Source organism: Mycetomoellerius zeteki, unplaced genomic scaffold (assembly GCF_001594055.1).
Source record: "Mycetomoellerius zeteki isolate Tzet28-1 unplaced genomic scaffold, Tzet1.0 scaffold149, whole genome shotgun sequence".
Lineage (NCBI taxonomy): Eukaryota > Metazoa > Arthropoda > Insecta > Hymenoptera > Formicidae > Mycetomoellerius > Mycetomoellerius zeteki.
This window is the reverse complement of record NW_017256436.1, coordinates 1,435,129-1,446,325: the sequence shown is the minus strand read 5'-3', so window position 1 is coordinate 1,446,325 and position 11,197 is coordinate 1,435,129. Positions and strand designations below refer to the sequence as shown.

The window sequence follows — 11,197 nt, the reverse complement described above, 5'->3', positions numbered from 1 at the left end:
CTGAACTTTTGCACCAGTTCATCTTCCTTCCTCTTCCTTTCTTCCGGAGAGAAAAGGAAGAAAGATGAACTGGTGCAAAAGTTCAGTCAAAAAGAACAGGCCTAAGGCCGGAATCAGACTACGCATTGAAGACTGAGATTGAAGATTGAAAAATTCAAATTTGACCAATCGAAACGAAAGGAGCTAAAATTTCTTTGTCCTTATTGGTCAAATTTCAATCTTCAATCTTCAATGAGTAGTCTGATTCCGGCCTAATAGATACAAGGTGCCTTCCATTTGGTGATACAAATCGATACAAATATCGTTTTATCTTTGTTACTCACTGAATGTCAAGGAAGATAGAATAATGCTTGGAAAGCATCTATAGTAAGTCTTAAAAAAATTCCAATCATAGTTGATTATTCTTTTCATATTCGACTGTCGTTGATCATAATTTCTTAAAGCTTAAAGCTTATTACATCTATTGTGTACAGGATTTGACATCAAGATGTCAGTTATTCTTGATCTATAAAAAAAAAACGCAGCATTATAGAAATACATATTACTATATGTATACTATAAATATCTAAATATTATTATTATTTATTACTGTATTAATATATTATAATTAATATCATTAATTATTATATTGTATTATTCTGTTTATTACTTATTTATTATAGTTATTATTAATTACTAAGTATTATTACGTTGTACTAATAAATAAAACAATAAATAATCAATTACTATATTACAAATAAATATTTTAATTCATTACATATTATACGTATGAATTTATATCTATGAAACATCGCGCGCCAACTATTCTTACGATGTAGTTCGGTAAGAAAACGATATAAAATGTACAAAAACTTGCCGACCGACGCTCGAAATCACCAAACTCGCGATCCTGGCGCTCGTGTAACGCAATATTTGATGCGTTACGACAAACCTCGAGTCGACTTTCCCAGACGACATTTTACGAAATAATTTTTCGCGCGTGGGAAGATTCACTTTTAGACGACAGCAATCGCGTGAAAAGTAAAGGAGCGATTCTGGCCGGTATTCATACAGTCGGTTCTTATTTTAAGATTGTTTTAACTAAATGTCTTAAGATGTTAACACGGCTCTCTGATTGGTTCGTGATATCTAAAAACTATACTTGAAAAAGACGGTCTTAAATATAAGATTTGATTATGAATACCATCCTCTATGGTGCGTTTGGATGCGTTTCGTAACCGTCGCGACATGAACCGCGATTCAATAATTGTTTGTCGAGAAACGACATTGCGAGTCTCGAAGTATCGAAACGTTTAGCGCCAATTTCACGCAACGATTCTGTTCAATGCGGAAAGAAATTTCGAAATATCTCGATACGAAAAAAGATTATCAAAATAACAAATTAATTGTTACAATATTTGTATGATTTTTTTATATGGAATGCATTAAATAATATTGAAACGTTGGAGCACTGACATCATTTTCGAGAGATTTCATAGTTAATTCATATACGTGGAAATGTATAATACTATAATATATCATATCATAAGTATTAAATATACATGTATTAAAAAACATGTCATATTTCATACTTCTTGTCATATTAAAAGAGATTTTTTCAGAGAGGAAAGAGTAGAGATCGTGAAATTTATGTTCCATTATGAATTAAGTACCCAGATAATATCCCAGCAAACGAGACTGGATTGAAATGAATTGAAATGGATTCAGATTTTCAGAAATATAGATTCACGAATATTAAAATGAATGCTTTTCAATCCTGAATGCATTTTTATTCATTTATAGGAACTGCATGTGTGGAGCATATCTCTATATCTTTAAATCTAAAAATAATATTAGTTTTTTATATGCATTGTGAATACTGTTCGGTTCAAAATTTTGAATAGGAAATTAAGTTTTTCAATCCAATTGCATCCAATTGAATCTAATTGAATCCAATTGAATCCAATTAAATCCAAAAAAAGTATTCGCTATTTAAAATACGCCGTCGGATAGAAAAAAATTTTAATCCATTTTAATCCATTCTCGTTTACTGGGATAACAAAATGTACGTGTTAACATTGATATGAAATGATCTTTAATGCGCATCAATGCCTGCACTTGATTACTGAATTTGTTGTAATTAATCCTTCGTTACTCACGTCACTCACGTGAGTCGAGGACTCCGCTTTACAAATTCGCTGTAAGCTTTATAAATGCATAAATGCATATACCATGTTTTGCATTTATCTTTATCTAAACCCAAGCAGAACAACAAATCACGATAACGTCAAAATGACATTAAAATGAATTGGAAATGATTGAAAAATGACTTTTAATGATCATTTTGGAGTCATTTTGATGGAAGTGTTATAATTGAGATGTATGATAAGTATAAAGATTATGATATCATTTTGATATCATAATGACTTGTTGTTCTGCTTAGGAAAGATGTGTAGAACATTATATCGATCTTTATATTTATATGTAAATAATAAAAAAGAGAATTTTTTATTAGACACGCACACATATAAAAGGCAAGAATGAAGGATTAAATTAGGAATTAGGAATGTACAGCCAGAAATGTTGCAATTCCACCTGTCGAATTAATCATCTGCCACGTAAATCGGAGTTTTAGCCAAAATCATCCTGGCGTTGAACGCAAGATAGCCAGCCCTCCCTAACCCGACTTGTCAAGCATCAAAGCGATCAGAGTGGCGCGGCAATGGGAGGGAATCAAGTCAAGAATAAGTGGCACGGCGGACGGGACGTCTCTATTCGTGCGTTTGTAATCACGCAATAGTAGCGGACAGATGATAGATAATCGACGTGCCGTCTTTCATAAGTCAGCGAGTCGCGCGGCGAGCGGTCGACACGTAAGCGCGAAAAAGTGGTTGGACCGGATCGCACGAGAAGGCCGGAGATCGAAACCGGTAATTGATATCCCACTTCCCATTTGAAGTCTTCCGAGAGGAACTTGGATGACGTTGGCGCGCGCGCGGCGACGATACCGAGCGTCTTGGAACGATCGGCGTGAGATCTCTCTCGCGTACCTGCGCCATCGGAGATCGTGACGGTCAGCTCGCCGTCTCGGTTAACCCTTAACCTTCCGATCTCGCAACAGTATGTTACGCACTTCTGCTATATTTTCTCCGCGCAGTGCTTCGCGTAATAATTACCAATCGTTCATTTTACTGTTTACGTTATTCGCTTGCGTGCCCGTCACACCGGACACGAAGATCGAAAGGCAGTGATGCGGAGGTTGGAACGATCACGAAGCGATCGCATGCAACGGAAGTAATTAACGCTGATCCGCTCCGTTGGTTCGTTTGCGTCTCGAAATCAGCGCGCTCGCGTTATTCACCAATTTTTCTGCCTCGCGACAACTTTTGGTATAGTAATAATTTCAGAGACACCGTGAGAATAACGAACAATTACGTCGTGATTGAAATCTCCGAAATGTCAAAAAATCGTTTTTTCTTTTTTCATATCGAATGACGCTCGTGTAGTCATTTATTTCCATAGGAAGTGATTCGGTGTTTTAGATTTTATAAGTTGCATGTGTCACATTTGAGAATACTGGAGTTACTTGGACTGCTTTCCTTTTAAGAGACAGTCGACATAAGTGTTGTTCTACCTCTATTATTCATTGAATGTCAAGAAGGATAGAATGAGTCGACTTCTAAAAGGAAAGCAGTCTTAGAGACAGTCTCTGTTGATGCTTTCTAACAAGAGATACAAAACCAGTTCTTTTTCCTGAACTTGCACAGTTCATCTTTCTTCTTTATTTTTTCACATTATAAAAAAAAAGACGAAAGATAAACTATGCAAGAAGTTCAGTCCTGGAGTATGGAAAAATAACAGGTCTTCGTGATGTTATAATAGCAGGTGTAACAACAGATATAATAACAGGTGTAACATGATGATCATTCACTTCTGTTTAACATTAGCAAACAATAAGGATGTAATGATTCATTGCTATATTGTGTTATACTGTCATTTGTGTTTCTTGTTGAAAAACATCCCGTACAATACGTAAGTAAAATATCTTTCTCATATACATAGACTTAACACTACTTATTATATTTACAGATTTCGTAATGTGACACATCGCAGATAGAAACAATCTGTTCAAAATGGCAGCAATTTGTTCCGGACGACCTGGCTGGTTAGGAAAACTCGGCATAGCATTGCTAGCCGCATGGTTTTTAGTACTGATTATATCTATGATTCATATATTTAAGTCCAACTCATTGTCAAGCCGCGATGCTGACACTGCCAACAAAGAGAACACACAACGCCTAGCACAAATGGTTAATGACTTTGAAATTCTAAAGAAGCAGAATGACGCGTTAAAGAACTTTATATTAGGGTATGTTTACATACAACATATTGCATATATGAAAAATTCAGCGATGCTGAAAATGCGACATTTAAGACAGAGTACTGCGATCTTTTCATTGTATAGGCTAACATAATTTCCAGAGAAGGATCGAAATCTATACAAGGGGACCATTTAGGCTCCGTACAAGACAGACTTGAGAAAGCATCGGTTTATTATGACTTAATAGATCATCAAGATGGATCGAAGCATGGTGTTCCTTCCTTGGAATACGAAGAACTGCGACGGCGATTGAGGAACGATATTCAGGAGATGTGGTAAATATGACTATCAAAATTGAAACAAATTATGCTTAACATGTTACATGAAAGATTACGTGCTTAGTTTTACACTACAGGTATTATATTAGCGCTGAGTTAAATAAATTCAAGAAGCACATTGATGAATTCACATATGATCAAAGAGAAAAAGAGATACAGGATGTGATAAAAAATGCATGGGAGCACAAAAAGTCGCTTATAATAAATATTGATAAGTTGAAGAAGTCAGATGGTTACGATGAATGGCGAGAAAAGGAAGCTAAGGATTTATCCAATCTTGTTCAGAGAAGATTTAGGTAATGCGGCTCTAACATATAATTTAATATATTAAAGTATTTAAGATTTCAAAACTAAGCTTTTCTAATCTTATTAATCTAATCTATCTCATATGTACTTTTAAGATATCTACAAAATCCTACCGATTGTAACAAGGCGAAGAAGTTAATATGTAGCTTAAATAAAGGTTGCGGTTTCGGATGCCAGGTAAAAAAATTAAATTAAATGATAATTAAGTCGTTAAATGATCAAATAAAAGAAATGAATGTATACCTCTTTGCAGATTCATCATATCACGTATTGCTTCTTAGTGGCTTACGGTACAGAAAGGACTCTAATAATGAAATCTAAAGGATGGAGGTACCACAAGGATGGTTGGGAATCTGTTTTTAAACCCCTTAGCGACACTTGTTTATCTACAACTGGTACTTCACATTCTAATTGGCCTGGAGATCCCTCTAAACAAGTAATATCTCTACCAATCGTAGACAACGTTTATCCTAAGCCCAGATTCCAACCACCCAGCATACCTGCAGATTTAGCACCAAGATTAGAGAAGATTCACGGTCATCCCTTAGTTTGGTGGGTAGGACAAGTATTAAAATACTTGATGAGACCTCAGGATCACGTGAAGAGAACGCTAGAAAAAGCAAAAGAGAAGCTCGGTTTTAAAAAACCTATCGTTGGTATTCATGTGCGCAGAACCGATAAAGTAGGTACAGAGGCAGCTTATCATGACATAGATGAATACATGGTTAAAGTTGAACAATATTTTGATGAACTTGAAACAAAACCGGATGTGAGGAGAGTTTTTTTAGCCAGCGACGATCCGAAAGTGATAACAACAGCTAGAAAACGTTATTCGAATTACGAGATAATAGGCGATCCGGAAATCGCGGAGACAGCATCCGTAGCAAAACGATATTCAGATACTTCGTTGCAGGGAATAATTATCGATATCCATCTTCTATCGGAATGCGATTATTTGGTGTGTACGTTCAGTTCTCAAGTATGTCGCGTCGCGTACGAATTAATGCAAACCTTTTATGCGGACGCGTATGACAGATTTGCATCTCTCGACGATATATATTATTACGGGGGACAAAATCCACATCCCCACGTTGCAATTTTGGATCACAAACCGAGAAAGAATGGGGAGTTAGAGCTAAAAATCGGAGACTTGATCGATGTTTTTGGTAACCATTGGGATGGCTTCTCCAAAGGTTACAACACCAGAACTAGCATGACAGGATTATTCCCAAGTTTCAAAGTTAAAAATCCCGTTGATGCTGTAGATTTTCCCAAGTATTCGAATATTCCTTTGTTGGAAAATAAAGAAGATTAAATCAGAATGGCCGAGCCAAGTCATTGTCTGACAGTGAGTTTCGAGTGAATCGTTATTTCTTTAGATCGACTTAAGATATTAGCAAAGATGACATGTATATATTTTGCTACTGTAAATTACAATTTTTTTTAATGCTTGTAAATTGTCACAAATGCCATGACTTGTCAAATAAGAGATAGTATGTGTCTTTTATGATTACGTTGGATTTTAGAAAGATTGCAAGTGTAATTTTTCTCGAATATAGCGTAATGGAGACATCATTTTTCAAACATTTAAAAGATTCTTTTTATATGAAACTACAGTAAAAATTAATACTATGTAGATATAGCACTTATGGATAAGGTAAATTTGCAAATACATAGCAATGTAGTATTGTAATATTTTAATATATTTTCGTTGAAGTTATGAAATGTGATTGTTAATTTAATCAAAAAGATTTAATTAAAAGAGATTAGTTATGCTGAATCATATTTGGAAATATAATTATTCGAAATATATAATATTTCGATATTCCATCGGCAAATCAAATTTGTTCCATATGTATATAATATAGGTATGATAGACTGAAAAAAAATTTATTACTGCGCGTATTTAACAGCTGACGTTCGTGCCAATACAGTATCGTGGAACATTGTTTACATTGACTGAAATTTAATGTCCTTGAAAAATACGTAATAATGTAGAAATTCTCATGTATTGCGCGCTCCTTTATACTTTGTAAATAAGATCCTGAAAATACTAGCGAATAACTTATATCAATGTTTGTCACAAAAATACCGAATTGTATAATATAGGATGTTCCAATGAGGTATTGTATATTTTGATGAAATAGTTAATAGGAGATTCGTAACGTGTCGCTAAAATGTACAGACTTTTGGGACATTCTGTATATTTTACATACATATACCATTTAAACAGTTCTAGCTTAATGTATTATGCCATGTAAATACATCATATATAATATATATGTACATGTATACATATATGTATATATGACATTTTACATATGTATGTAAGTGTATGTATATAATAAGGCATTTGCGCATATGACATTGAGCTAGGCTTGAGGCCTATATTCAATATAGAAGAACTTTCCTTGTATGCATATATTGTAATATATTTTATACGCAAAACGCAAACGAGAATTGTTATTATAAAATTCGAATTTGATTTTGACTAATAAATATTTAATTCATGAAATATACTATGTATGTCTTTTAATGTTAAAAACCGCAAAATAAGTTGTTCTTAAAACACATTTATATGCATATTACATTTTAAAATAGTTGATAAATTTTAATTATAGTATTACGACTTTTATAAAAAAGGTCGAAATTTTTTATTATATTGCCAATTTATTTCGGTATTACAATACTTTATATACATAAAAGATGATTATTAATAGTAATTCATTATACACTGATAGAAAATTTTTTACATTATTTATTTATAAAGAAAACTACATTAGTAATCGCTTTTAGTCGTGCATGTAAGCTATGCCGAGTGGGATATTTAAAGTGTTACAAACCGTTGTACCTGAAAATATACGTCGAATCAAAAATATGTTTGAACAAAAGTTGTATGATTTCAAGGGGAACAAATAACAATAAAATAAATTTTTTTTAAAACTCGACTTTTTAAGACCACATGGAGGTCGCCTCCGCATTTTTATAATGGAATAATCTTTCTTTACACTGATTATCCTAATTATTCTGCATACATAAATACTAAGGTAAAAATATCGAAAAATTAATAGTTTGCGAGATATATTATACTTTATTCTGACACATTTTGACATAAAACAAAAAACATCTCACAAACTATTCATTTTTTGATAAACATATCTTAATACCTTTATGTACGGAATAATGAAGTGAATTAATTGATGTAAAAAAAAATAATACGTAGTTACATAGCTTGTAACATTTTAAATTCCCTACTTTGTATAAAGAGAAACAATCTTATATTTTTTTTCAACCTAAAAAACTTTGAAAATACGATGTAAATTAATTTCAATAGTAAAAGCAAGCAACAAAAATTATCAAGTAAAGCAGCACGTTTTCGTAAATAATTTCTCTATGCTTAATAGGAGGAAAATTAACCGAAGAGACCCAGTGCAGTTCTAAACACATGTGAAAATAGGCAACATTAGTCATCTCATGCACAACGCGAATATTTATATTCAATTATTATTATTAAAGTATTCAGTATTTTCTTTCTCTCTCTCTCTCTTTTTCTTAACTCGCGATCGATATTCATTTATACATATAAAGCTCGAATTACAAAGTCCTTGCAATACAATAAATACAATAATTATCTTTAACACTTACTTCATAATTTTCGTTTTATACATTGTTCAATAATAATGGCAAATTAATGAGATCATAGTAAATTTAGAAATATATATTTACATCTACTGAGTCTTCAACTCACGATAAACTAAATTTTAAAAGATATAAATAACTTATATCTTAATGTAGAAAGTATCTTTATAATGAATATATAATGATTTTATCTCGAATTTATTTGGATCAATATTCTTCTTTTAAAAAGAGTAAATTCAATCGAATTATTACTCTCAGTTTTCAACTGACATTTGTATTTCTTTCAGTACTAAGTGCTGTAGCCATGAGCTCAAGTTTATCAATAAAATAACTGATTTTATCAAGCGGAACTGAAACTGTTTTGTAGACTTTGTATACATTTTGATCGCGGTACATAAAATGATGTAATTTTATTGATAAATCATAATATATGCAATTGAAATAGTCAGATCAATTTCCAGTGTGAAAGATGCAAATACTAAATACTTCACAAATATTGACTAGGTTTACTTTTATAAGATATGATGCAAATAACGAGCTGATCATAACAATCAGAAACAAGAGTTTTATATATATATATATAATCTCTCTCAATATCATATTTTTTATTTAACTTATTTTACAAATTCAAATGTATATCCATCGCAACTGGATATTTTAACGATAGATACTATAGATAAAAAGGACCAATAATTATTTTAATATTGAGGGATCAATATATTTTTTAATCAAAAGCGATCAAAAGGTTTTTAATGGATTCTAAGTTTTGGAAATGTAAATAAATAACAAAACGGTACGATGCTTATTTAACTTTATTTAAATAAAATTATTTAATATTTGTTAACGCGATAAGTGATGTTAAAAGGTAAATAATTCTGATAAATTATATCAAATTTTTATTCGAGAAATCTATTTCAAAGTTCCAAGATCTATCATTAAAATATTTTTCATTGAAGTTAGACTACTTCGTAGTGAATTACAATTTATTGTCACAATAATACTACTACCATGTTTTTTGCAATTTTCTATTTGAGTCTGTATGTTATATGTACTGAAAATGAATAATTTCATAATCCTAAATTCTAAAACTTCTGATGATTTTGTAGAATCACTGATAACATGTTTCTACAAAATCCCCGATAATTTTATCACAAAACTAATTATCACTATAATATACAGAGCTGGGTAATCATTTAAAATGCCAAATATAAAATACTTAAAAAATGTAGTTAAAATGCAAAACGTTTTTCAAATCCACTTTATATGTAAAATGGATAAATAGATATTTTAAATCATTTTCATATACAAAATGGTTTTCCCTAGATACATTTTAATATATTTTTTCAGTATTTTACATTTAGCATTTTTAATAGAATTACATTTTAAATGGCATTTTAAATGCAAAAATACCAGCCCTGATAATATATATATAGATGTACATGTGTTTTTTACTATATAAAGATAACTTTACGAAACAATCATGATCAAAGAATAATTGCAGACATGTTAAAAATTGGTAATATTTGTTTTTAATCGATTTTAAAAGATTTTTATATTAACATAATGCACGGAAAGTGTAATACGTGTGTTTCATCCGTTATAATCCACATTACATGACTTCTATTTAATACGGCTTGAAAGACAGTTTGGTAAAAAAATCATAAATTAACAAAAAAAAATAGTCTACTCTGATAAGATAAAAGTCAATGAGAGGAATACTGGAAATTGAATTCTGACTTCGCACTAAATAAGATTACAAACAACATTATAGCATCCTTATATAATGTGAATGATACATTATTGGGCCCTTCCAATTTGCTAGAATGACTATACCTGAGAAACGAACGTCTCATATTTATGCTAGACAGCCAAGAGATTGGCTTTCATCTGTTTCGTATAGGTTTCTTCGCTTTTTGCAAATCAATTCATATACAAATAAAAAGCAGATTGAACACACTTCTCATCCTCATAAACTTTTATGTTGTCACTCTGCCACATTCCGCTTATTGATTTTGCGTTCGTCGTTCTCCAATGATATTTTCTAATTTCCGTGCAACAAAAGTTGTAGTTTTTTTAGGGGGAGGTGTACTTTCTGTCATTTCTACATCCGTGTCGTCAGAAAGTAATCGTTTTCCTACACTCTTCTTCTTGTCTACACATATCATCATCTTATTGATAGCTTCTAAATCCTGAAAAACATTAATCATAAGGAAGAGTTAATTTTTAGTTAAAGAAAAGCTAATTATAAAAATTATATTTTAGTTTGCAAAATCTATTTTACCTTGGCGGGGCTACGACTAAAGCAATAACTTAATTGTGGTGCCGGTGACGCACTTATAGCCTTCGGATCTAGAGTGCGTGTCATAATACTACCAGTAACACGTCTCACTGGAGAATTAGCAGGTGCTTTCCCTTTCGGTAAAGGACTCAGCGAGAGATTCATGACGCTACCGCGAGCCGATCCAAATTTGTTTGCAAATTCCTTGACTTGCGGGACATACATCGTGTTATAGAACTTGATTAGATCGCCGCGTATCTCCCCATCGAAGTTTTGCGACGTCCCGGCCATATTCGTTGGTGTCGGTGGAGTTACATTTTCCGCTACTGACATGTT

General features: G+C 32.1%; 2 protein-coding genes across 8 annotated transcripts in view; one reads left to right on the top strand and one right to left on the bottom strand.

Annotated features, from left to right (window-relative positions):
- Positions 1–6,510, top strand: part of FucT6 (alpha-(1,6)-fucosyltransferase 8) — an 8,326-nt gene extending 1,816 nt beyond the window's left edge. Inside the window, exons 1-6 of one of the 5 annotated variants that reach the window (XM_018444241.1) lie at positions 2,666–2,909; positions 4,069–4,348; positions 4,462–4,635; positions 4,716–4,934; positions 5,040–5,121; positions 5,198–6,510. In XM_018444241.1, coding sequence (XP_018299743.1) covers positions 4,113–4,348; positions 4,462–4,635; positions 4,716–4,934; positions 5,040–5,121; positions 5,198–6,259 — 1,773 coding nt within the window. In that variant the 5' untranslated portion in view covers positions 2,666–2,909; positions 4,069–4,112 and the 3' untranslated portion in view covers positions 6,260–6,510. The other 4 variants (XM_018444242.1, XM_018444243.1, XM_018444245.1 and 1 more) reach the window with 4 other exon arrangements.
- A 2,270-nt stretch (positions 6,511–8,780) lies between these two features.
- LOC108720309 (retinoblastoma-like protein 1) overlaps positions 8,781–11,197 on the bottom strand; it is an 8,580-nt gene continuing 6,163 nt past the window's right edge. Inside the window, exons 7-8 of one of the 3 annotated variants that reach the window (XM_018444237.1) lie at positions 10,865–11,197; positions 10,005–10,772 (exon numbers count right to left, since the gene is read on the bottom strand). The exon at positions 10,865–11,197 is cut by the window's right edge and continues 601 nt beyond it. In XM_018444237.1, coding sequence (XP_018299739.1) covers positions 10,587–10,772; positions 10,865–11,197 — 519 coding nt within the window. In that variant the 3' untranslated portion in view covers positions 10,005–10,586. Of the gene's footprint in view, positions 8,876–10,004; positions 10,773–10,864 lie in introns of those variants that run through there. The other 2 variants (XM_018444238.1, XM_018444239.1) reach the window with 2 other exon arrangements.